This window comes from Cygnus olor, chromosome Z (genome assembly GCF_009769625.2).
Source record: "Cygnus olor isolate bCygOlo1 chromosome Z, bCygOlo1.pri.v2, whole genome shotgun sequence".
Lineage (NCBI taxonomy): Eukaryota > Metazoa > Chordata > Aves > Anseriformes > Anatidae > Cygnus > Cygnus olor.
Genome location: NC_049198.1, coordinates 20,542,450 through 20,568,395, shown reverse-complemented (window position 1 = coordinate 20,568,395; position 25,946 = coordinate 20,542,450). Strand labels below are relative to the sequence as shown.

The following is a 25,946-nucleotide window of genomic DNA, read 5'->3' as shown; positions in this document are numbered from 1 at the left end:
AACACTGTTTTTAAAATATTAATGCTTTATAATCTGCAGTAAGCTCTTCACAGTGTAATTGCTTTGCAGCATAATGTATCACCCAGACTGAAAAGCTATTTTGTCATTCCAGAATTACTGTCCCAGAAGCTGGCAGTCTGCAATGCAAGTTTTATTTCTGTACAAATACACATACACACAATTATTTTAGAGCTAGGTTTCTGTTATGCAGTCTCAATCGAAAGCTCAATTCAGTGAGTTTCCAATAAGGGTTGTTTCTGAAACAACGGTTGCCACCATCTGGACAAACGTGTAACTTTTTACTTGAAAAATTAGCTTAAAGAACTTCTTTTTGGATGTACACCAGTAATATTCAATAATCAGTTTGCAAATGCTTCATACCATCAGAATCAATTTCCACCTCTTCCTCAGACTTCATTTCTGTTAGCAAGAAACGTAATATTCAAAAGAAAAGCATTAGCTCTAACCTCAGAAGACAAGCTTTAGAGATGAGACATTGTTCTTTCCACTCTATCCTGTTCATTACAAAACATTACAGGAATGTTTCAATCTAGCCTTCAGCAAAAGATTTATTTGATAGAAAACTCTGAAAAAAAAAAAAAGTAGTAGAAATTCTGCTCTATGCTTCTGATGCATAGGAAGGCAACAGACCACTATCTAAAACAGAAGAGAAAAAAATACAAGCAGCAACAAAAACAATCATACAGGATTCCTTTAATTCCATCAGGACTGTTTTATACATGTATATATTTCTGTTAAAGTCAGGACATCCTATATGTTTCCCACAATTGAGCAATTATTTCTTTTCCTGTACAGATTCTTTCTTATTTGTACATTTCTGTTTTATTGTGAAAAACAATTCCTTGGAAAAAACACTTTCAATGTGAAGTTAAGAGGGTATTCCACATGCAGAAAGGTTTCCCACAGAAACATTGCCACTATTGTTTTAGATAGAATTCACAAGAATACTGAGAAACTTGTCTTGTGTGTCAGCTTCCACATAAAAAGCTCAGATCGTCACAAGCTCAGGCCACATATGCCCCCTAATGTGCAGTTTATGCAAGACATAAAAACTTAGGTACACTTCAGGCCTTTTCCAGCTATTCCTGGCACAATGCAACTCCAAGCCAAGTTTAACCTTAGTCTATTGTTTTCTACAGGGATCTTTAAAACTAATGATCCATGCTTTTAGCACTGATACGTAAGCATTTACAGAAACTAACCTCTCGTTGATAATCGACTGTTCTTATAAAAACTTGCACATGGCTGTTATTTTATGGAATGCTCATTTTAACTACTAGTCCTTACAACAGATGACACAAAAAGGGTAAATATAAACTGGTCATTAATCAGCCTTCAGAAAAGATAAAAAATATATACCTGATCTTAAATATTCAATGACTCTTTATACCAATTTATTAATAAAAATGCAGAAAGAGTCTCTATAAACTTTTTCAATGGAAAATGGAATTGGTTATTTCATACAAAAAAAAAATTGTTGTCAATATAAACTGAAGAATCTGTTTTGTAATTAATATATATGAACATTTTAAGAATCACTGCATGTTCTGCAGCAAAAACAATTCATCATGTAGCAATGCCATGGCAGTGTGTTATACAATAAGAAAAATAAATGCATTACATTGATAAATTTAGTCTTTTTAGTGAAATACTTGTCTGAAATACCAAAATGAGTCATCAATCACCACTACCCAGTTGTCTACTCCCAGCTTCTATTGCATCTGCTTTCAGGACTGGCATCTGAAGAGCTATCTCAGAGTTAATGAGTTATGCTGGATGCTCATCTCATGACAAGCACAATGCAGTTGTAATACTTAATCATTGTCATCATTTAAGAGTAATCTTCTTAAAAAAAAAAAAAAAGGCAAAAAAACATCTATATAATGTTATTAAAAAGAGAGTAATTTTTTCTTCAAAACAAACCCCCTTCACCACAGTGTTGAAGGTTGGACTCTCCTTAGAAGATGAGTTTCTTCCTACATTAAAATAAAAGTCTCTGAAAAATACCACACAACATACCGTCAGTCCCACTGCATCTGAACTGAGGTACAAGGGAAGTCAACACCAAGTACTTAGATGCACTGATCTGCTACAACCACTCCTTACTAACGGTAGACAGAGCCCCAAGGTTCAAGAGAGTCCTGGACCTAGGACTGTGTCTAGGAGAGAACAACCAAAAGAAACTAAATGTAAATTATTTGTATCATAGACTCCATGTATTTCTATTCTAGTCTATTCCATGAGACATCAGCACAGGCCAAAAGAGAGTTGGCAGCTAGCTTTTAGATTGATAGATACTACTACAAATAGTCCATCCTCACTTCCAGTTTAAGGTAGAATCTCTCTGCTTGTCTGAAACAAAGTCCAGCCCCAGGTCTGGGACCCAGCAGACCTACCAAGCACGGGAAACTAAAGAGAAAGCAGCAGCTGTCTGTTTTGCACTCTCCTTCTACAAGAAGCTTATTTGGTCAGGTACTGTATAAAAGCATAGAGCACATTAGGCCCAGCACTGTGCTAGAGCTATTTAGTCTCTCCAAATCTGGAGCACAAAAAAGCATGTGTCGTGGTTTTGGCTGGGATAGAGTTAATTTTCTTCCTAGAGGCTTGTATGTTGCTGTGTTTTGGACATTTGACGGAAATAGTGGAGATAACACACCGATGCGTTAGCTGTTGCAGAGCAGTGCTTGCACAGAGCCCAGGACGTTTCAGCTCCCTGTGCTGCCCTGCCAGCGAGGAGGCTGGGGGTGCCCCAGGAGCTGGGAGGGGACACAGCCAGGACAGCTGGCCCAGGCTGGCCAAAGGGGTGTCCCACACCGTGTGGTGCTGTGATCAGCAGTAAAAACTGGGGTTAAAAAAGGAAGAAGGAGGGGAATTTGAATTGATGCAGTTTGTCTTCCCAAGAAACCATTATGCATGACAAGCCCTGCTTTCCTGGGAGTAGCTGAACACCTGGTTACTGATGGGAAGTAATGAATGAATTCCCCATTCTGTATTGCTTGCACATGCGGGTCTTGCTTTACCTTTTTTTGCTTTTTACAGCCGTCTTTGTGTCAGCCTATGAGTTCTCACACCATTACCTTTCTGATTCTCTTCTCCATACAACCTGGGGAGAGTGAGAGAGCAGGTGCATGGTACAGAGCCGCCTGTTGGGGCTAAAACTCAACAGCATGGCACAGACACCCTGAAGGGATCTCACAATGGAACCTGTACACAACAACCGAGTCTTTCTACAATATTTGCTCCAGAATTAGTTTTCTTTTCAGTGCTGTTCCCATCCCTCACAAGATTTGTGCTATATATCACAGAATCATCTAGGTTGGAAGAGACCTCCAAGATCACCAAGTCCAACCTCTGACCTAACACTAACAAGTCCTCCACTAAACCATATCACTAAGCTCTACATCTAAACGTCTCTTAAAGACCTCCAGGGATGGTGACTCAACCACTTCCCTGGGCAGCCCATTCCAACGCCTAACAACCCTTTCAGTACAGAAGTTCTTCCTAATATCCAACCTAAACCTCCCCTGGCACAACTTTAGCCCATTCCCCCTCGTCCTCTCACCAGGCACGTGGGAGAATAGACCAACCCCCACCTCGCTACAGCCTCCTTTAAGGTACCTATAGAGAGCGATGAGGTCTCCCCTGAGCCTCCTCTTCTCCAGGCTAAACAACCCCAGCTCCCTCAGCTGCTCCTCGTAAGAGTTGTTCTCCAGACCCCTCACCAGCCTCGTCACCCTTCTCTGGACTCTCTCGAGCACCTCGACGTGCTTCTTGTAGCGAGGGGCCCAAAACTGAACACAGTACTCGAGGTGCGGCCTCACCAGAGCCGAGTACAGGGGGACAATTACTTCCCTAGACCTGCTGGCCACACTGCTTCTTATACAAGCCAGGATGCTGTTGGCCTTCTTGGCCACCTGAGCACACTGCTGGCTCATATTCAGCTGCCTATCAACCAGTACTCCCAGGTCCTTCTCTGCCAGGCAGCTTTCCAACCACTCATCTCCCAGCCTGTAGCGCTGCTTGGGGTTGTTGCGCCCCAGGTGCAGGACCCGGCACTTGGCCTTGTTGAACTTCATCCAGTTGACCTCAGCCCATCGGTCCAGCCTATCCAGATCCTCCTGCAGAGCCTTCCTACCCTCGAGCAGATCGACACACGCACCTAACTTGGTGTCGTCTGCAAATTTGCTGAGGGTGCACTCGATCCCCTCATCCAGATCATCGATAAAGATATTGAAGAGGCCTGGCCCCAGCACTGAGCCCTGGGGGACTCCACTAGTGACTGGCCTCCAACTGGATTTGACTCCATTCACCACAACTCTTTGGGCCCAGCTATCCAGCCAGTTTTTAACCCAACAAAGCGTACGCCAGTCCAAGCCACGAGCAGCCAGTGTCTTGAGGAGAATGTTGTGGGAAACGGTGTCAAAAGCCTTACTGAAGTCAAGGTAGATCACATCCACAGCCTTCCCCTCATCCACCAAGCGCGTCACTTGGTCATAGAAGGAGATCAGGTTCGTCAAGCAGGACCTACCTTTCATAAACCCATGCTGACTGGGCCTGATCGCCTGGTTGCCCTGCAAGTGCCGCGTGACGACATTCAAGACAATCTGCTCCATGAGCTTCCCTGGCACTGACGTCAAACTAACAGGCCTATAGTTCCCCGGGTCTACCCTCCGACACTTCTTGTAGATGGGCGTCACATTTGCTAGCCGCCAGTCGACTGGGACCTCCCCTGATAGCCAGGACTGCCGATAAATGATGGAAAGCGGCTTGGCCAGCTCCTCCGCCAGTTCTCTCAGTATCCTCGGGTGGATCCCATCCAGCCCCATCGACTTGCGTACATCCAAGTGCTGTAGCAGGTCGCCAACCATTTCCTCGCGGATAGTGAGGGCCACATCCTGTTCCCCATCCCCTTCCACCAGCTCAGGGTACTGGGTATCCAGAGAACAACTGGTCTTGCCGCTAAAGACACAAAGAAGGCATTAAGCACCTCAGCCTTTTCCTCATCTCTCGTCACTAAGTTTCTCCCCGCATCCAGTAAAGGATGGAGACTCTCCTCAGTCCTCCTTTTCGTGTTAATTTATAAAAACATTTTCTGTTATCTTCATGTACAACAAACAATGCTCTTCAACACAAAAAGAGCACTTGGATACATTTATCCTCCACACCTAAATTCCTAATTTCTTTGAAAATGGAGCTTCAGAAAATTTCTGCATGTACACATTTCAGTTTCTGTAGACTAAAATAAATTTCCTTCCCCATCATCCATGTTTTACAGGGCAACATTTCTGGCACACAGCAAATTCATAAGTCACAGTTAAATTTTACATACAAAATGTTCAAAAAAAACACCAAGGCATTATCAACTTAGAAAACAATTCTGATTAAGAACATATCTTGTAAAACCAACAACTTTATGTCATTTTTTGCTCATTATCTTGTGAATATATGTAATAGTTACTATTTGTTTGTCCATTTCTCCAGCACCCATGACAGTTAACTGGATTCATGGAGGGTTTTGTCTTTTTGAGGTCACTAAAAATCCATGATTTGGCCACACTAATTTATTGCTGTGCTTCCAAGCCTCCATCCACAGCAGGGTAATGTGTACTGGGACCTTAACAGCTGGAGGAGTTATGAGTTGTCCTACACACCTTTTCACCTATACTCTTCTTAGATATTCACAGAATCTCTTCTACCCATTTCTGAATGTATTGAAGGCTATTTTCTTAAAGCATACTGTTTTCATTCAACTTATTTGCTCCCTCCTTAATAATTGCTATAACCCATATACTATGGTCAAATGTGTCTGATTTTAACAGTGAGTTCCATCAGTTAGTATAATACCGAACAAATCAACAGAACAAAAAGCAAAGTATAAACGCATTCATGAAAAAGTTCCACCATCACTTCTTTGAGAGGGGAATTCTTGCTTACTTCATTCAGAATTCTTTCATTCTGCTCCTGATGAGGGATTTTTTTAGATCATCTAAAGCCAAAATTAGTGCCCTGTAAGCATTCATCAGTAAGTTAAATATAAAACAGAATTATCAAAAATATTTTCACATAAACGTCTAGTAATATTTTCCCATGTGCACTCTCCTGTACTGTAGTTACATAAAAAGGACAAAAAGAGAGAACTGTCTGTCTGTGAATTAAGACATTTATAAAAGATGTGGTATCGCTTTTGAGTAATCCAAATTTCAGTTTGTGGAGCAAAATTATAACCCTTCCCTTACTTTCATTCTAAAAATAGAAGAGAAGCATGGCAAGAGTGATTAAAACATTAGCCCCTTGCCAGATATTTATTCCTCGCCTTTTTTTTAATATTGTTTTAAAATTCCTGATTTCTCTCAAGCAATATCCATTTAACTGGGTTTGATCATGGGAAGTAGAAAAGAGCTTAACAGCAAACTTTCTAATAGAAAGTCGAGGAAAACTGAGGTAAACATGGTAAAGAAGTTTGTATGGTAAGACTGTAAACATGATAGCTCTTGACTCTGTTTCAAGACAACTTGTATAACCTTACCCTATCTAACAGCTCATCGTCTTCATTCTCTCTTCCGTGCCAGCTCTAGCCTGCAGCTTATTCTTCATCAAGTCATTTTAAATCATTTTTCTATTAAAGTTTTCTGCAGGAAGGTCAAATAAATAACAGTGAAAAGTTAGCAGCAGTGAGAAAGAAAATAGGGAGAAGAAATCTCTCCCTTTCGGTGGCAGTAAACTCTGTATCTACCCCTCTGATACTCATAGATTCTTTTTTGGCTCTCTTTCCCTTCAGCATAAAGATGAATGCTTTCTGAGTAAGAGAAGTTTTTTGCTTGTGAACATCCACCTGGGATCTATGAAGCCCTCTAAACCTTAATACAAAGCTGTGCAGAATATAGACTGCTTTCCTTAAAGTACTTTTGTATACTCCTCAAAGTCACAATAAGCCCCAGTAGTGAGAAGACAAAAAGCAAGACACAGGAAGCCTGGGATTGTTACGTTGCTGTATTAACCCAGAGGGATCATTGCTGACAAAAGGGCATTCACATCATTTTCCCAAACACTTGTTCAAGAAGACCTGCGTTAAGTCACCGCCAGTTCTTCAAGAAGCTGTACAGCAAAACAAGTCAGGGAACTACTTGGAAGGCAACATTACTCCAGAAGACATTACATGTATCTGAAGGGATGATGTGTGCCCTCCCTACCCCCTGCATTTCAGGAAGGGCACTGACTTCAGTGACTGCACAGCCTCAGACCTTCTGCTTCTGCTTCTACTCCTCTGCTTTTACTCTGAAGAATATCACATAGAATGAGTCTCCACAGCCTTGGGGTGTTCTGGTTGAACTGACCACGTAAAATATATGGAGTACAGCAAGCAGATAAATTAGCCTGTGTCGGGAATGAAAACATAACTGTAAAACATTGTGGCGCGTACACTCACCCACAGAACTTCAGGGGTGACACCTTCAGTTAGTTACACATGGTTGTGCAGCATTAAGCGATGTGAGGACGTGCTGTAAGCACACCTAGGTTCCCCAAATACAGACAGAAGCAGAGAAAATCGTTTTTCCTCGGAAGTGCAGCGAGGACACACGCAGGAATGCACTTTAAAAGAGTTCAGAAGTAACGAGAAGAGCCCCCTTGCACGCTACCTCCCCGCTGCAGGCTGGCAGCCGCCCGGACAGACACCCGCTGCGCTCCCCACACGCCCCGCGGGCCCGCCCGGGGGCAGCGGGTAACGGCCCTGCCCTGCCTACCTGCGCGGGACTCGTGCTCGGGCACGCGGTAGTACTTGTTGCCGAACTGATCGGTGCCCGCCAGCTCCTTGCCGGGACCGAACATCCGCAGGCGCAGGGCCCGCAGCGCCTGACGTGCCCGGCTCATGGCGGGGCGGCCGCTAACGGCCACCAACCGCCACCAACGGTCACCAGCCGCCACCACGCAGCCCCGCCGCCGCCGCTCTCCGCCCCGCCCCTAGAGTCGGAGGCGGGCATGCCAGCAACGCCGCTCGCCATTGGCGGAGGCCCGCCCGCCCCCGGACAACCCCGGCCAGCCCGGGACCAAGATGGCGGATCGGCGGCGGGTGTCGCCGCTTGGCAGCCATGTTGGGGTTCCTGTCGGGCCGCCAGGCCGGACTCGACGACCCATTGCGGCTGCGCCGCGCCGAGGCCACCCGGAGGTAGCGGGACCCGGGGGTACGGGGACGGGGACGGGGACGGGGACGGGGAGCCCGCTGAGAGCCCGCGGAGAGCCCGCGGGGCCCTCACGTGTGTTGTGCTCGCCGCTGCCCGTCGGCAGCGCTGGGGCCAGCGGAGGAGCGGTGATGGGACAGAGGGGCTTGTCGGGGCTCCTTGGAATACCGCGATAATGTTTGATCGGGGAATAAGTTTCGCGGCTGTATTTCAAAGATAAATCCGGTGGGGCCAACCTCAGCTCAGTTCCTCACAGCACCCTCACAGCTGGGAGGATTTGTGCTGCGGATTTACCCATCTATTCCTCTCCACTTGGACTTCTGTGGCTCTATCGCTGTAAAGGAAAATAAACTGTAAATGGTGGAATTGCTGCAATTCACGAAGCTCGTTTCTCTTGCGTATCTTGACAAAACGTGTGCTTTCTCTCCCCTCACGTATCATTCAGCGCTGAGAAGGAAGCACAGCGTGCAGAATTTACGTTAATCAAACAACCATTTTCCTAACTTTTTTTTTTTTCCTCCCTAAACGTTTTCATTTTGGTTTTGAAAAAAATCTTTTATAGTCTTCAGCAGATGGCATTTATAACTACCTTTTCAAGTCACGTGCTTTAAAACATTTCTTGAAGGGGTTTTATCGCTTCACTAAAATTCAGTCTTGAGCTCAAAAGTTTTTAATTAACTATCTTGTACATGCCAAAATTTTAGCATAATTATGTTGCTTCCCATATTTTAAAAGGGCTTAAAGAACTTAATGCTTTTGAAGCATGTCTATAGGTATGCTGTCAGGGGTCTGCCTGTAACCTTTTGGGGGACTTCAACTTCCCAGACATATCCTGGAAGCACAACACAGCCCAGAGAAAGCAGTCTAAGAGGTTTCTGGAGAGCGTGGAAGATAGCTTCCTGACGCAGCTGGTTAGAGAGCCTACCAGGGGAGGTGCCCCGCTAGACCTTCTGTTCACAAACAGTGACGGACTGGTGGGAGATGTGGTGGTCGAGAGCTGTCTTGGGCAGAGTGACCACGAAATGGTTCGGTTCTCTATTCTTGGCGAAGTCAGGAAGGGGAGCAGTAAAACCGCTGTCTTGGACTTCCGGAGGGCTGACTTTGAGCTGTTCAGGACACTGGTTGGCAGAGTCCCTTGGGAGGAGGTTCTGAAGGGCAGAGGAGTCCAGGAAGGCTGGGCACTCCTCAAGAAGGAAATCTTAATGGCTCAGGAGCGGTCTGTTCCCACGTGTCCAAAGACGAGCCGGCGCAGAACTAGACCGGCCTGGCTGAACAGAGAGTTGTGGCTCGAGCTTAGGAGAAAAAGGAGGGTTTATAATCTTTGGAAAAGAGGACGGGCTACTCAAGAGGACTATGAGGATGTTGCGAGGCTGTGCAGGGACAAAATTAGAAAGGCCAAAGCTCATCTGGAGCTCAATCTGGCTACTGCCGTTAAAGATAAAAAAAAAGTTTTTACAAATAGATCAACACAAAAAGGAGGACTAAGGAGAATCTCCATCCTTTACTGGATGAGGGGGGAAACTTAGTTACAAAAGATGAGGAAAAGGCTGAGGTACTCAATGCCTTCTTTGCCTCAGTCTTTAGCGGCAAGACCAGTTGTTCTCTGGATACCCGGTACCCTGAGCTGGTGGAAGGGGATGGGGAACAGGATGTGGCCCTCACTATCTGCGAGGAAATGGTTGGCGACCTGCTACAGCACTTGGATGTACGCAAGTCGATGGGGCTGGATGGGATCCACCTGAGGGTACTGAGAGAACTGGCAGAGGAGCTGGCCAAGCCGCTTTCCATCATTTATCGGCAGTCCTGGCTATCAGGGGAGGTCCCAGTCGACTGGCGGCTAGCAAATGTGACGCCCATCTACAAGAAGTGTCGGAGGGTAGACCCGGGGAACTATAGGCCTGTTAGTTTGACGTCAGTGCCAGGGAAGCTCATGGAGCAGATTGTCTTGAATGTCGTCACGCGGCACTTGCAGGGCAACCAGGCGATCAGGCCCAGTCAGCATGGGTTTATGAAAGGTAGGTCTTGCTTGACGAACCTGATCTCCTTCTATGACCAAGTGACGCGCTTGGTGGATGAGGGGAAGGCTGTGGATGTGATCTACCTTGACTTCAGTAAGGCTTTTGACACCGTTTCCCGCAACATTCTCCTCAAGACACTGGCTGCTCGTGGCTTGGACTGGCGTACGCTTTGTTGGGTTAAAAACTGGCTGGATGGCCGGGCCCAAAGAGTTGTGGTGAATGGAGCCAAATCCAGTCGGAGGCCGGTCACTAGTGGAGTCCCCCAGGGCTCAGTGCTGGGGCCAGTCCTCTTTAATATCTTTATCGATGATCTGGATGAGGGGATCGAGTGCACCCTCAGCAAATTTGCAGACGACACCAAGTTAGGTGCGTGTGTCGATCTGCTCGAGGGTAGGAAGGCTCTGCAGGAGGATCTGGATAGGCTGGACCGATGGGCTGAGGCCAACTGGATGAAGTTCAACAAGGCCAAGTGCCGGGTCCTGCACCTGGGGCGCAACAACCCCAAGCAGCGCTACAGGCTGGGAGATGAGTGGTTGGAAAGCTGCCTGGCAGAGAAGGACCTGGGAGTACTGGTTGATAGGCAGCTGAATATGAGCCAGCAGTGTGCTCAGGTGGCCAAGAAGGCCAACAGCATCCTGGCTTGTATAAGAAACAGTGTGGCCAGCAGGTCTAGGGAGGTGATTGTGCCCCTGTACTCGGCTCTGGTGAGGCCGCACCTCGAGTACTGTGTTCAGTTTTGGGCCCCTCGCTACAAGAAGGACATGGAGGTGCTCGAGTGAGTCCAGAGAAGGGCGACGAAGCTGGTGAGGGGTCTGGAGAACAAGTCTTACGAGGAGCGTCTGAGGGAGCTGGGGTTGTTTAGCCTGGAGAAGAGGAGGCTCAGGGGAGACCTCATCGCTCTCTACAGGTACCTTAAAGGAGGCTGTAGCGAGGTGGGGGTTGGTCTATTCTCCCACGTGCCTGGTGAGAGGACAAGGGGGAATGGGCTAAAGTTGTGCCAGGGGAGGTTTAGGTTGGATATTAGGAAGAACTTCTTTACTGAAAGGGTTGTTAGGCATTGGAATGGGCTGCCCAGGGAAGTGGTTGAGTCACCATCCCTGGAGGTCTTTAAGAGACGTTTAGATGTAGAGCTTAGTGACATGGTTTAGTGGGGGACTTGTTAGTGTTAGGTCAGAGGTTGGACTGAGTGATCTTGGAGGTCTCTTCCAACCTAGACAATCCTGTGATTCTGTGATTTTAAGTTTCTCACAGAAAATAATAGAAAATACTAATCACAGCTCCAAGATATTTCAGGGAAGCTTCACCATGTGGAGGGCATACTTTTTTTTTGATGCTGCAGAAAACATAACACCCAAAGATTGTGCCATGACAGGAAATACTGTAATTTGTTAAACTAAACAAATCTGTCCACTAGGTGTCCATAGTTCCAAGTAGAAGTGATGGCACATAATGAAGCTTCTAAGTAACTAATATTTGTTGCAGCTGTGACAAATACTTTGTAATGTTTAGCCTATGTTGTATTGTTAAACTAGGTTCCTGTTTTAATGCTTCATATGTTGACCCCAAGTGCGGCTTTGGTATTCCTTTGAGCCTGTTTTACATACATACTTCCATCTTACCTTCCAAACAACACATACTTTTTCTGTCAAATTTTCAAGTCTTATTTCCAGCATTGTATTGTGTCTGCAAGTCTAATTTTGGGGAAAAAAGAAAAAATATGGGAATGGGTTAGATGCATGGAGGAGGGGTGAAAATATGATTTTAGCTGTTTATAACTACATAGCAACATTTTAAAGATCTGTTGTTCTTATTGTTCATCTCTGTTTTTCTTCTTTTTTTTTTTAAGGGTTCTAAGTTTGGAATTAAATAAAGATAGAGATGTGGAAAGAATACATGGGAATGGTATTAACAGCCTTGATATTGAGCCTGTTGAGGGAAGATAGTAAGTATGTACTTTAGTTTGGTAAAAAAGTTTTTAAGCACTTCACTGTCTTTTGGTAATACCAAATTATTTTATTTCTGAACTTATATTGATCAAATTGAGATCATACGTGTAACTTGACTGCTTTATTTACCCTTTCAGCATGTTATCAGGTGGTTCCGATGGTGTTATTGTACTTTATGACCTTGAAAACCTGAGCAGAAAACCAAGTTACACATGTAAAGCACTTTGTTCTGTGGGAAGGTATGTACTCAGAAATTCTTGTAAAAGTTCATAGTGATATATGTTGAGATACTAGCACTAAATTCACAGGTTAATGTGCTTTCTTATTTCTAGGCTATAGAAGACGTGAAAATAGTGCCAGAAATCTTTGAGGAGTAGATTGTGGCTTATGTTTTTGGCATACAGGGGGAAAAAAAGCAAGAAACGTTGTGACAATTTATGTGATTTACTAAGTATTGGGATTGTTGTTTTTTTTTTTTGTTTGTTTGTTAGTTTTTGGGTTCTAACAGCTACTATGCATGTGCAGTGATTCATTGTTGATACTGTTTGATCAGATCTCTGGTAGTTTGAACGTTAAAATGGAGAGGATTAATTGTGCTCAAATAGAAACTAAAGTAGAGAGGTTTGCATTGATGTAGACCATGGTCAGAGATAGTACTCCAGTCTCATGTTTTGACAGTAAGAAAAAAAATCCTCTTCCATGTCACAATTCTTCACCCTTGAGATTTCTTACTAGTTTATATTAAAATCTGCTGACTTTATGCTATCAGCTATGAGGCGATCACTTCATGACTGTTGTAGAAATACTTCTTGCATTAAAAAACATATATGTGTCTTGGAATAGTTATGTGTTCAAGGAAAGGAAAAATAACCTTTGCATAACTTGTTCAGCTAATTGGAAAAAAAAATATTTACAGTTGTGGGTTTCAGTTAGAATCACAGAATAGTTTGTATTGGAAGTGACCTTAAAGACCATCCAGTTCCAGCCCCCCTGCCATGGGCAGGGACACCTCCCACCAGACCAGGTTGCCCAAAGCCCCATCCAGCCTGGCCTTGAGCACTTCCACAGATGGGGCATCCACAGCTTCTCTGGGTAGCCTGTGCCAGGGCCTCACCACATTCACGGTAAAGAATTTCTTCCTTAGATCTAATCTAAATCTGCCCTCTTTTTTAGTTTAAAGCCATTATTCTTTGACCCATCACTCCAGTCCCTGACCAAGAGTTCCTCCCCACCTTTCCTGTAAGTCCCCTTTAGGTACTGGAAGGCCACTGCAAGGTCTCCCCGGAGCCTTCTCTTCTCCAGGCTGAACAACCCCAACTCCTTCAGCCTGTCTTCGTAGAGGAGGTGCTCCAGCCCTTTGATCATCCTCGGGGGCCTCCTCTGGACTTGTTCTAATACTTCTGTGTCCTTCTTGTGCTGTCCCCAGAGCTGAACACAGTTCTCCAGGTGAGGTGTCATGAGAGCAGAGCAGAGGGGCAGAATCACCTCCCTCGCCCTGCCGGCCATGATTCTTTTAATGCAGCCCAGGATACAGTTGGCTTTCTGGTCTGCAGGTACACATTGCCAGCTTCTGTTGAACTTCTTGTCAACCAGTACCCCCAGGTCCTTCACCTCAGGGCTTCTCTCTATCCGTTCTCCACCCAGCCTGTTTTTCTGCTTGGGATTGCCTCTGCCCAGATGCAGGACCTTGTGCTTGGCCTTGTTGAACCTCATGAGGTTCACATAAGCCCACCTCTCAGGCCTGCCCAGGTCCCTCTGGATGGCATGCCTTCCCTCCAGCATGTTGACTGCACCACACAGCTTGGTGTCATCGGTAAACTTGGTGAGGGTGTACTCAATCCCACTGTCCATGTCACCAACAAAGATGTTAAACAGCGCCCATCCCAGTACTGACCATTAGTGACCCAACACTGACACCACTCATCACTGATCTCCACCTGGACGTTGAGCCATTGACTCCAACTCTTTGATGCGACCATCCAGCCAATTTCTTACCCACTGAGCGGTCCATCCATCAAATCCATGTCTCTGCCATTTAGAGACAAGGATATCATGGGGAACAGTGTCAAATTTCCCCTCTCTCTGCTCCCAGCTTTACAAGTAGCTATTTTAAGTTCATCAGGTCTAGTAGTAATTAATGCAGAACTTTTTAAGAACATGTTTGAATGAGGACAGATGCATAACTAACAAAAATTGGACATACTATTCTGAAGACTGGGTACTACCATAATGCTTGTATAATCAGTAAAAAACTCAAAACTTTTATTGGTGTAAGACCTTCCCTGCAGGCAGTATAAATTTGTCCATTATTGGCTTTATCCTCTAGCAAAAGCTGTTTTTTCCTTGTGCTTAGATATTAAGGTTTTCCCATAGGCTAGAACTTTATCTGAGGGTAACAACAAGATCTATCCAACTCTGTAAAAAAAAGTCAGTAGCTACATTTTTCCCTTATTTTTCTCTAGTCTTCAGATTAGTTGAGGTCTGAGAGCTTCATGAATAGATCAGCAAGAGTGGAACATATTTGTAACAGATACAGAGTCCCAGATTGGTATCTTGGACTGTAAGAAAGAAAAAGGACTTGTAGAACTTACATCAAAACAAATGGGTAGGAACAGAATCTACTGCAAGTAAGCTGTATTTGGTAAGTGTTGATGGCTCGGACTTCTTGAACAAAATAAATTAAAATTGTAATTAAGAACAAGTAATGACTATATATCCCTGAATCCCAAAACTGAAATAAATTATGAAACACAGCAAACTGAAGAAATGTGTGCTAATAACACACAGCAAAATAAAATATAAATCTGTGCTAAAATCAAGCCATTGTTTACTTCTCAGTCTGGTACGTTGAAGCATACCATACTTAAACAATATGTTTATGAGTATAGCAAGTTGGCAGTCTGTTTCTTGAGCAGGTGTTTATTTGGGTAGATTTGTCTTTTATTTCTCGTCACTTGTACAGAAGTTTAAATCATAGTAGCCAATCTAAGTGTATGTAGCACAGTGTTCTAAGTGATGGGGTTGTTATTATTTCTTAAAGTAAACATAGCAGGGTTTTTGCCTCAAATTATTTATTCCAAGTATTTGTGTAGCTTCCTGGTATGTCTTAAGTACTTATTGTAGCTAATTAGCTACAGATACAGCTTCAGATATTAGAATACCATTCATGCAGACTTCATGACATCGTAAATGAATTTATAATTACCAGTGAGAAATACTTCCCATCTGACTGTCTGGCTCTTATCTTTGAAACATATGATAATTACATATTGCAAAGGTTTGTCTGTGCTCCAAGTTTGCAGGGCACAAGGCAACTCTGGTATGAAATTTGCTTAAAGAATAAGCTCTCGTAACATGCCCTTTGAAGCTATTTCTTAATAGATTCTGACCTGGGCTAGCTGAGGGTACAGTAGTTTAGGCCATTAGAGGAGATAATTCCAGACAGTGGACTGCAAGATACCCAATGTCTCCTATCTAGAATAAGGGGCTATCATCGGAATAAAAAAGAAATTTTTACATTTTTCCTTGCTCTGCTGGGCATCACAACACTGAGCTTTTACCTGGTTTCGTACAATTGGTGCTGTGATGTGGTAAAAACTGACACTTGAGAGCAACTGAACAGTACCAGCTTCTAGATAATACATAGTTTGTGTAGGTCTTCTCCTCTATTTGAAACCTATCCAAGATTTATGATAGTGACATTACCATCTGTAGAATTATTTCTGTATTTTTCTTTTGTAGCAAAGATTGGGATATCCTGAGTAATGGGGAAAAATACTGCATTTAGAATGAACTAGAAACTTACAATGCCTCGAGAGATGAAGCCAAGTGGAATGGCACATGGCCATGACTAAGCCTGGCCAGGCAGAGATGATTTCTGCAGAGCTACTCAAGAGGGAATACGGGAGAACCGACTGTTTTGGTGCAGTACTGAACACAGTCCAGGGCTGTACACTTGTATTTACTGCACCAGCATAATTAGTTCCACGAATTTATTTATTTATTTATTTATTTATTTCTGCACAGTGAGTTGATATTTTTCTGCATGGTGTGTACAAATGCCTCTGCAGGAGTAAGTTCACACTGAGTCAGGCTTAGTTTCCTGGCACTACAGCTACTGAAGATATTTACCCTGGTCCCCTCTAGAATAGGTGCCCAAAATCAGGGTGGACTAAGCACAAGGTAACAGGCTGTTGTAGGGTTATGGCTTAGAGATAACCAATGAGGAGTTATTAAACTGAGCTCAATAGTTGCTCAATAGTTCTTAGTATTGTCAGTCCTGGCTTCAGGCTGACTCTATTTAAAGACATTCAGATACCTTCTGTGCTTTCTAGCAACCTAAGTAAACAGAAATGTTTATCAGCTTAGGTGTAGTGCCAGATCTATACAGAAGATCTGGATCTGTATTTACACAATGATACCCCGGCAATAGTTGTCACTTTGGAGGCCAGGAGACTTGAAAGAACAATGTACAGATAAGAGTTGGAGTGAAGAAATCCTGTGAGCCCTTCACTAGCTCCAGAAAGAGCCAGTTGGACTGCTTTTGCATGTGTACTGGGTCCAAGTGGGATAGAGTTATTTTTCTTCATAGTAGCTTGCCTGATGCTGTGTTTTCGATTTGTGACCAAAATAGTGTTGATAGCACACCGGTGTCTTTGCTGTCATCGAACAGGACTTGCACAGCATCCAGGTTTTCACTGTTTTTCACTGCGCTCCCTTGGCGAATAGGTTGGGGCTGGATGAGAGTCTGGGAGGGAATGTAGCCTGCACTCTTGATTTGAGCTGACCAAAAGGGTATTCCATATCGTATAAAGTCATGCGGACTTGGGGCAGGTGTGGGGGGGTAGTTTTCCAGGGGCTGCTGTTGCCTAGGGACTGTCTGTTCATTGGCCAGTTTGTGGTGAGCGATGGCTTTTGCGCTACTCATTTTTTGTTCTTAGTTCTTTTTGTTCAGTTGTTTCTTTCTTTTGAGTTACTAGACTGTCTCTTATCTCAACCCATGAGTTTTCTCATTTTGCCCTTCCAATTCTCTCTCCCATCCCACTTGGGGAGAGTGAGTGACTGAGCAGGCAGTTCTGGTGGTGCTTAGCTACCAAGGTTAACCCACAACAGTGTGGTGCTTCTGAACCTGGGAGCATGGTATTGGGCCCTGAAGCTGAATCCGTGTGGATGCAGCTCAGATATGAGTGGCCTAGCAGGTATGTGGAACTGCCTGTCCTGTTCAGAGTCTGTTCAGAGTCCGTCTGGTTGAATCATATCCTGGAGCTGTAAAAAGATTGGCTCTGGTGTCCCTTCTTCCCAGCACTGTTAATGTATTATTAATTAGATTACGTTTTGTTACTATGCATTGTTGAGTTGAAAGTTTCATATCATTCCTCCTTTTATATTTGTGAATGCAAAAAAAATTAACTCTCAGTAACTTAATCTACTGCTGTCTGGTGACTTTAGTATACCTGAATTTCCAATAACTGTTTAGCTGTAATTATTAGCTAATAATCATGAATTTTGTGAACCATTTATTTGATTGTCTTTTTCAATGGATCTGGTTCTAAGCCAGTGGGATGTAGTAGTGGGATGTTCGTAGTGTTAGGCCCTAACATTAAACATTAGATTTTTAAGCATAAGAATTGAAAAATTTCAAAAGACATTAATGCCTTTTATGCCTTAGACTTAATCTTAGATCTTAATTTAAGGTATGCTATGGATAGCATATTTTGAAAAGGTAAATGATCCCTACATTGCTGAAATAAGGACTCTGTTAGGCAATTTATACTGGCTGATTGAAATTTGAGACACCGAAATAACTAGTTTGTCTTGAAAACTTAGGTATAATTGAATTACCAAGACACTAACCAACTGGAATCTTTTACTTCATTTTAGGAGCCATCCTGATGGACATAGATTCAGTGTGGAGACAGTCCAGTGGTATCCTCATGATACTGGCATGTTTACATCCAGCTCATTTGATAAAACCTTGAAAATTTGGGATACTAATACTTTACAAGTAAGAAAAAATTTCTGCAACTAAAGGCTTCTTTTTATACATGTCACTCATTTCATATCTGCAGTTCACCCAGAGCTCAACAGGAGAGGGCATTTAGAAGGATGAAAAACAGCCAATTGTTAGAACTGTGGGTACAGCATCAGGGTAGCATGGTTCTGGCATTCATACATTCATTGGTGTGTAGCTGCCTGTTTCTGAAGACCTGAGTGCTTAAACTGTATGGGAGCATGGAGCCCTTGGGACAGTTCCTTTCTGTTTTTGCTGTGAACAGGAATACAGCTAGTTTATTTATGCTACATAAGTTTGTCCACTGGTCTGAAGGTGTAGCTCATTCTCTGGGATTGCTCTCCCCATCTTCCCCTCTCCTTCTCCTCCCCTCTCCAGTTTATTTGGTTGTGTTGTGAAGCAACAGCAGTGTACCGCAGGGCTAATTATTTTAAGTAACCAAGGTACAAATACTGCTTTTGAAGGACTGATCTTCTTGACATTTAGAAATAAAGAGGACAAAGTGTTTTATATGGAGAGCAATAGTCACATGGGGTTGTAATGAACTTGCTGGGTCATTAAGTCCAAAATTCCGTTGTTGTAAATACTACAGATACTTTTTCTAAAAATTGGTGGAGAATGTGAGAAGCCACTAAGAAAATGCTAACCAATGTAACTGACTTTAATAAAGATAACAGTTCTTGTAGGCTTTTAGGTGGACTCATTAATCTTGGACCTAACTGTTGAACAATGAATTCTGTGGAGCAGTTTACTGTGCTTCCAGTATTCATATATTAATGGATTTACACTGGTGCTATTTGAATGTTGTTTCAATGCACAGTGAAAGAATGAAAAATTTAAAAAAGTATAAGTTATGTTCCTAGGATGACAGACTTTTTATTTGTGAGGTGTGAAGATATGTTTGCAGTCACTAAATCTCCTCCTAAATGCAGAGTTCAGTTCATTTTCCAGGTGGTTTTGTAAGCATCACTTACAAGTTCACTTGAAGGTAATTGATTGTCCTGTTCTTCCACTAAACAGAAACAACTTAGTGTGAAGATTAGTTTTTTTCTATACAGTATTTTAGACTTGGACAACAAAAGCAATGATACCTGAAATTCATTGTACTGATTATTAAAGCCAATATTATATGTCATTAATTTTTAACACTGACAAAGTGGCTAATTATGTGGGTTTTTTGTTTGTTTTTATAAATATAAATTATTTTTAGGAATGTAAGTTAGCATGCGAGGCTTGTGCATTGACAAGGGGCTTTTAGATCTAGGCTGAGTACCTCCTTCTTGTTGACTTTTTCTCCATATTGCAGCTTTCTTTTTTGCTCTTTTTTCTTTGCTTACTTTTAATTTATGATAATCCATAAATCCTCTGAATTCATGTTTCTGATCAGCCAGTTTCCTTGGACTTTCTTCTGGGTCTCCTCCCAGCTCTAGCATATTTGTCTAGTGTTGTAAGCAGACTTTCTTACTTAGCAATGTTTGCATGATTGGATTTCTAACTAGGAGAATTATTGTTAGTGTGCAAATAGCAGTGTTTTTATTAGTCTCATTTGTAGCTGTGACTCGAAAAATACTTAATTGTGAGGATTTACATTCTGATAACATATTTACAGTCTGATTAATTTAATCTTTTTATTATCAGCCTGCAGATGTATTTCACTTTGAGGGAACGGTCTATAGCCATCACATGTCTCCAGTTGCTACAAAGCACTGTTTAGTAGCAGGTATGTGGGTGTTTTTTAAGAAATTCTGTATATTTAGGAGGTTGTAGTAAAAAGCAAGTAATATTTATAACTTTTTCTCCTCATGACATTCTTACATAATTTCAGTCTTCATAAAAAATACATTTTTGAAAAAAAAACATTTCAGTTGGTTGAATGGTATTGATGAGAATTCTCATTTGTTCTTCTGGAATAATACATCATTCCATTCACCTTCTAGATGAAAATTCCTAGTTATGGCTAAGTTACCTTTAAGTACATAAGTAGCTTCTAAAGATTATTAAAACCTAACAGAATAAGTCATTTAAGTGGTTGAGTTCGTATTGCTTCCAACTAAACAATTTATCTGTTTAGCCCAAAAGTATTTAAAGAAGAGATCGTATTTTTAATTCTCAAGTTGTATGAGTACTGTCTTGTTTTCCCCCAGATTCTACATGTTATTTGTTAGATAGTAAATTTACTTGCACTAAAAATGTAAATGTTACAGAGCTTGTTACTCTCATTAAATGAACAGTTAGGCAGCTAAAAGTTTCTTCGATTTCTTTGTTACTGCTAAGATTGTTGTTGTTCTTTCAAATTATGGTATTTTTTCAGCTGTCTTTTGTTTCTCTTGTTTACAGTTGGTACCAAAAGCCCCAAAGTACAGCTCTGTGACTTGAAGTCTGGATCCTGTTCTCACATTCTGCAGGGTACTTTTAGTCTGAAACATAAATGTTAAACAATAACTACTTTGAGTTAACTAGGCCCTATAAAGAAACATTGTATACAATGTATTCTTTGTAAATAACATGACTAATGTATTTAGTGCCAGTTGTGAAAGTTGCACAGTGAAAAAGATTCTTCTGGGTGTTAGTCTAGTGGTAATGAATTGGAGAATACAAATATTAATTAATGAATAGTTATTACAAATGTTGGGACACTTTCATGATCTAATCAATAGTGATTACTAATTATTACATGGTGAAGTGTTAGCATTGTTTTTGTATTCACATAAATTCAGTATTGGGGATTCTGGTTTTTTGGGGCGTTTTTGTTTTATAGAGCAAAAAAGTTACTGTTTTTAACAAAATATCCTTTAGAGATGCTTGCATATTTTTTTAGTGGTATCAATAAAAAGTAAGATACTACTTACTCTAGAAGAATAACATCTAATCCCTCGTATTTACCTAATTTAGTAAGCCATAGCTTTTTCTTATTCTGTAATGTATTACTTTTTGCACTTAATAAGAATTTGCCCTTATTGTCTAGTGTTATTTTGCTACAAAGCACTGTTTAATAGCAGGTATGTGGGTGTTTTATAAGAAATTCCCAGTATATTTAGGAGGTTATAGTAAAATCAAACAATATTCAGAACTTTTTCTAAAATCCCTTATTTTTCTAGTGTTTACTTTTTAAGGGATGAGAATTTATATATATGGTCAAGTAATGGAAAGCCGACTAATGCACCAGAATCAAGGTGGTTCACATAGCTCTAAACTGCATAGCAAAAATGTATTTTTATGACTTTATTTTTCAGGAGAGTGCTCATATTATTATGTGAAGTTTAGTTACAATCTTTGCATTTAGGTTGACCCAGACTTCCTATTGTCTGTATTTGTTTAATGTTTTTGGAACTTTCCAAGTTGTAAAGTTTATATATATATATTACTTGCCGATAAGTTGCACTGGGTATGTTACCACTAAGACATTTAATATCTTAATATCTGGAACATAATAAAGGTTACCCCAAATTCAAGAGCAGAATGTTAAAGGGTAAGCTGAATAAAGCTTTATAGGATAAGCATATTTTTTAAATATTTTGTAAAGACTTGCTGAAAAACAGAAGTAATGTTTCTTCTGCATTTAAGAACATCAGTGCTACAATTTAATAATGATATTTAAAGTAGTCTCAACAGCTGTGCTGTTTTATATTGTATTTTGCACATATAAAACCATCTTTGTTATCAAAAGATATACATGTGTAATACTCCATGCCTCACATTCAGCTCATTGCAGTCTAACATGAGCAAGAGGAAAGGGGAATAATCTCTAGCTCAAAATCATTTGTTTTCACAAAATCCAAATACATGTTACAATTTAGGCAATTTAGATTATTGTTCTGGATTGGTCTGTTTTATAGAATTAATCATTTGGTTTACTTTTAGTCATTTATGTAAAATAGTGTGTATAAATATTTTCCTAGAATATAATATAAGCTTTTTCTTACTGTTTTTAGGTCACAGGCAAGAAGTACTGGCAGTGTCTTGGTCCCCACGTCATGAATATATTTTGGCAACAGCAAGGTAGAGATGCTGCTCTACTGTTACATACAATAAAAAGTCTGGCAAAATTTGATGTATTTATTGTGCATGTACTTCACAATTCAAATGCACTTTGAAAGTTAGTCTTCATTGTTTGCTTTAACTTATTTTCATTTTTGTAGATCTTACCCCAAAAAAGCAGCCTGAAGAGCTATCCAAATTATGCTTATTTTATAGGAAGATTGTACAGAGTTTTGAAAATAGTAGTAGCATTTAAAGTTACAGGCAAATTATATAGCACTGTAGAGATGCTCACTTCATACTGTTTAATGGTATGCATGTTGCTAATCTGTTTTATAACAAAGTAACACATGTTTAGCTCACAATACCATCCTGGTTAATCATGGTCAGTTATGTCAAATAGTGCAGGTAGGTTAGCTGAAATAATTCCCAGCTTCAATAATTCAGTCAGTATGAATTGTATGTTGATAATCTCAGACCATTTTTTTCATTCCAGTAATTTTCAATGTAAAAGATATTCTTGGCTTTCCTATAGCTTTTGAAATGGTGAGATTTGAATCATTGAAATGGTGATTTTTCTGGCATTACTCAGTTTTTTGAATGGCAAGTTTTTTTCTTTTGAATTATAGAGAGAAATGGCTGTTTTTGCTTTTGTTTTTTAAATTGAGAGTGAAATTTGAATAATTCAACTACAGAATTCAAGTCTGCACAATTCATTTCAATGATGGGGTTACATGCCCTTGGTTTGTGCTGCTGTGCTTTTAGAAGGCTCAAAAGAGTTGGGAAATTTTTTAACAGTGTGATTTTGTTTTAGCAAATGAAAAACTGTTACCTTGTCTTTCCATCACACAAAGAGTAGCAATTTTTGATATTTATTAAATATTGATTTGTTGACATCTCCAGAAGCAATTTGCTTCAAAGTCATGTAACTATAAACTGCATCTACCTATCTTGTTATGTTGCCTTATGGTAGTTGTATGTTAAATATGTTTCTCCTGGCTTCATTTCTTGATTTACTACTATTGTTGGACTACTATTTCCTAATAACATAATGCAGTCTTTCTGCCCGCCAAGACAAATATGGATAAGACTTGTCAACACTGAAGTAATGAAAATATAGAGAGGAGAAACTGACCAGTACTGCTAAAAGGAGAATCTAGACTGATCTTATTTATCCAATGTAACTATTTTCCTAGGCAATTGTATGTTTGCTTGTCATCACTTCAGGGAGGGAAAAAATATTATACTATATACTGTATGTATATGTATTTATGTGACTTGCCTGTGAAACATGTTTTAAATTTCTCTAAATGATGCCAGGCACTTCTATAGTTCTGCCAGGAGACTGGAATGGTCAGAGAAGAGATGTTTTCCATTTTCTTCAGTTTCAGGCACTAGAGATGATAAGTTCTTTCTTTCTCATTAGAAATGGTTTGAAAAGATTAGCCAATAGACACTGCATCATCAAAACTGGATGACAGGCTTTTGTACTAACGAATCTCTTTATATGCCCTTGTCAAGAATATTTCAGTGAACTACCTGCAATTGGTTGCTCACTTTATGATAAGCTCAATGACCTGTATTTATGGTCCTACAATATCTGTTTGCAGCAGAGTAATGTGTTAACTTATTCAGTTGGAATACCTCTTGGAAGTAAACAGAACCAGTCTGTAGCGGAGGGGAGCACAGAAGAGCATGCTTTTACATTAAAAATCTAAACATTAACTTTGTCAGGTGCAGAACAGATGTGGAATAATCTTATAGATGGTTGTTTTTGTTTTGGTCGGTCAGTATATATCTACTATATGTGTTTTCACTATTAATGCGCAGATCTAACTTGAGAATGCAAAGGAAAAGGCATGTTTTACTTCAGGTAGAGGATGGCTTATCTAAGAAGCAGTTTGGTTGTACTGTCCTTGCAGTTGTCTTTGTTTAGCTGGGGTGAAAAGTGATCTATGTTTTTGGTTGTTTTAATCAAAGAGAATGCTTAATTTGAGGGGAACTGTGCAAATCATTTTAGTAAACACATCTAAACACATGCACTTAGTGTATGGAAAATGCTCTTTTCTATTAATTTTTCTCATGTATACTTTGGAGTCTCGTGGTACACATGAAGCACACCAGTGGAGTGCTCAAATCAAGGTGCCAAACAAAGTGCACTGCCTGCAGTGTTGCTGTCTGAATCTGTGCAGGAACCTATGCAACAGTTAGCATAGGTTTTGTTGCTGGTGAAGATACAGTTAAATTTGGTCTTTCCCTCCTTGTGCCAGTGTGACAATGTAGTCAGACCCAGTACATTCTTACAGAAGCCAGCTGTCACACTGTTTTTTCAGTCATTGTTCTGTATGAGGACTGAACATGTGACTTAGCCAGCCTACATGTAGGTAGCCAGCTTGTGTACCAGTGACACTATACTGCTGCGATAGCAAAGCAGTTGCCTGAGTTCCCAGGCAACCATTTCACTCTTAACTTAGGTGCTTAAAGGGTACCAGCTGTATTTATTAATTCATGTAAACAAAAGTCTGAAGTCTGTCTTAAAATCTCTTCATGAAATTCTATTGGCTTGAACGTGACTGCATGATGAGTAGTTCAGAGTAGTTGTTGGACCAGGGTGAGTGCCAGGTGGGTTGGCTAACGTCAGATATTGATGTGGGTGAAAGCATTTTCCCTAATGCATACATCAGTGAAATTTGTTTTTCTTAGTGCTGACAGTAAAGTAAAATTATGGGATGTGAGGAGAGCATCTGGATGTCTAACTACGCTTGATCAGCACAATGGAGAAAAGACCAAAGCATCTTCTGAGGCAGGTAAAACAGACCATAACTGGTAGTAATCCATTTGTAACTAGCTTTCTTATATTTCCTAAGTGTTGAATACTAAGGCCAGCAAGGGCAGTAATGGTAACCCAGCTGTTACCTACTGCATAACACATTCCGTTGAATTTTTTCAGGTACATCTGTTACAGGGAGTGTGGTTGTGGTTGGGGATATTGTTTAGAGACATCTCCTTGACAACAGTATTGTTTCTGTTCTAAATGATTTTTCCCTTAAAATGGGAAAATTTGCCATCTATTTTATGAGCAGAAGAATTCATTGCTGATGTAGATTTTGTTTCATAAAATCAACAATCACTTCGTACCTTATGAGCTGTTCCAGTAGTTAATTACCCTCTCTTAAAAGCAAGACAAAACAAACAAAACCCACGAAAAGAACATTCCTTTTCCTATTTAAATTAATCTTGATTCCAATGCAAGCGACTAGAATATTTTGTCTCAGATATGGTGCTATAAAATCTATTATGTTACTTAATTATATCCTGTAGGGTATATAACAGAGTTTAGATTTATGACAGTATAATTTAGCTTCCTGTAAAATTAAATAACTCTTTTTTTCAGTACATTACACATTAATGGTGCCTAGTATCAATTCTTAATGGGTTACAATATCAACTTATTTGTATAGCTTCAGGTCACATTTCTATACCTAAAAAGCAAACTAAATTAAAGGGAAAGATTCAGTACTGTAGATTATAATTCATAAATTTAACTCTGGATCAACTTTGGACCAAGGATACTTAATTTTGGAGCGCCAAAAAATTACTTGAACGGTCTCTGCTCTGAGGTAAAAATACATAGTAAGTGGAGTTAAATCACAAAGTAGAAACTGACTGTATATTGTGGTTCTGAATAAAGGGATTTTTGTAGCATAATTCATAGTGATTAATATTGTTGGAAAACAGATAATGCTTTTTTATTCTTCTTAACCTAAGAGGTACATCTGAATTGTGTACTGCAGTA

At 40.9% G+C, this 25,946-nt stretch overlaps 2 protein-coding genes across 2 annotated transcripts in view; one reads left to right on the top strand and one right to left on the bottom strand.

Annotated features, from left to right (window-relative positions):
* NDUFAF2 (NADH:ubiquinone oxidoreductase complex assembly factor 2) overlaps positions 1-8,000 on the bottom strand; it is a 60,173-nt gene extending 52,173 nt beyond the window's left edge. The window contains exon 1 of the mRNA XM_040540504.1: positions 7,764-8,000. Coding sequence (XP_040396438.1) covers positions 7,764-7,890 — 127 coding nt within the window. The 5' untranslated portion in view covers positions 7,891-8,000. The remainder of the gene's footprint in view (positions 1-7,763) is intronic.
* A 28-nt stretch (positions 8,001-8,028) lies between these two features.
* ERCC8 (ERCC excision repair 8, CSA ubiquitin ligase complex subunit) overlaps positions 8,029-25,946 on the top strand; it is a 36,333-nt gene continuing 18,415 nt past the window's right edge. The window contains exons 1-8 of the mRNA XM_040540503.1: positions 8,029-8,185; positions 12,063-12,158; positions 12,300-12,401; positions 18,043-18,166; positions 19,811-19,892; positions 20,510-20,578; positions 22,105-22,171; positions 24,854-24,957. Coding sequence (XP_040396437.1) covers positions 8,109-8,185; positions 12,063-12,158; positions 12,300-12,401; positions 18,043-18,166; positions 19,811-19,892; positions 20,510-20,578; positions 22,105-22,171; positions 24,854-24,957 — 721 coding nt within the window. The 5' untranslated portion in view covers positions 8,029-8,108. The remainder of the gene's footprint in view (positions 8,186-12,062; positions 12,159-12,299; positions 12,402-18,042; positions 18,167-19,810; positions 19,893-20,509; positions 20,579-22,104; positions 22,172-24,853; positions 24,958-25,946) is intronic.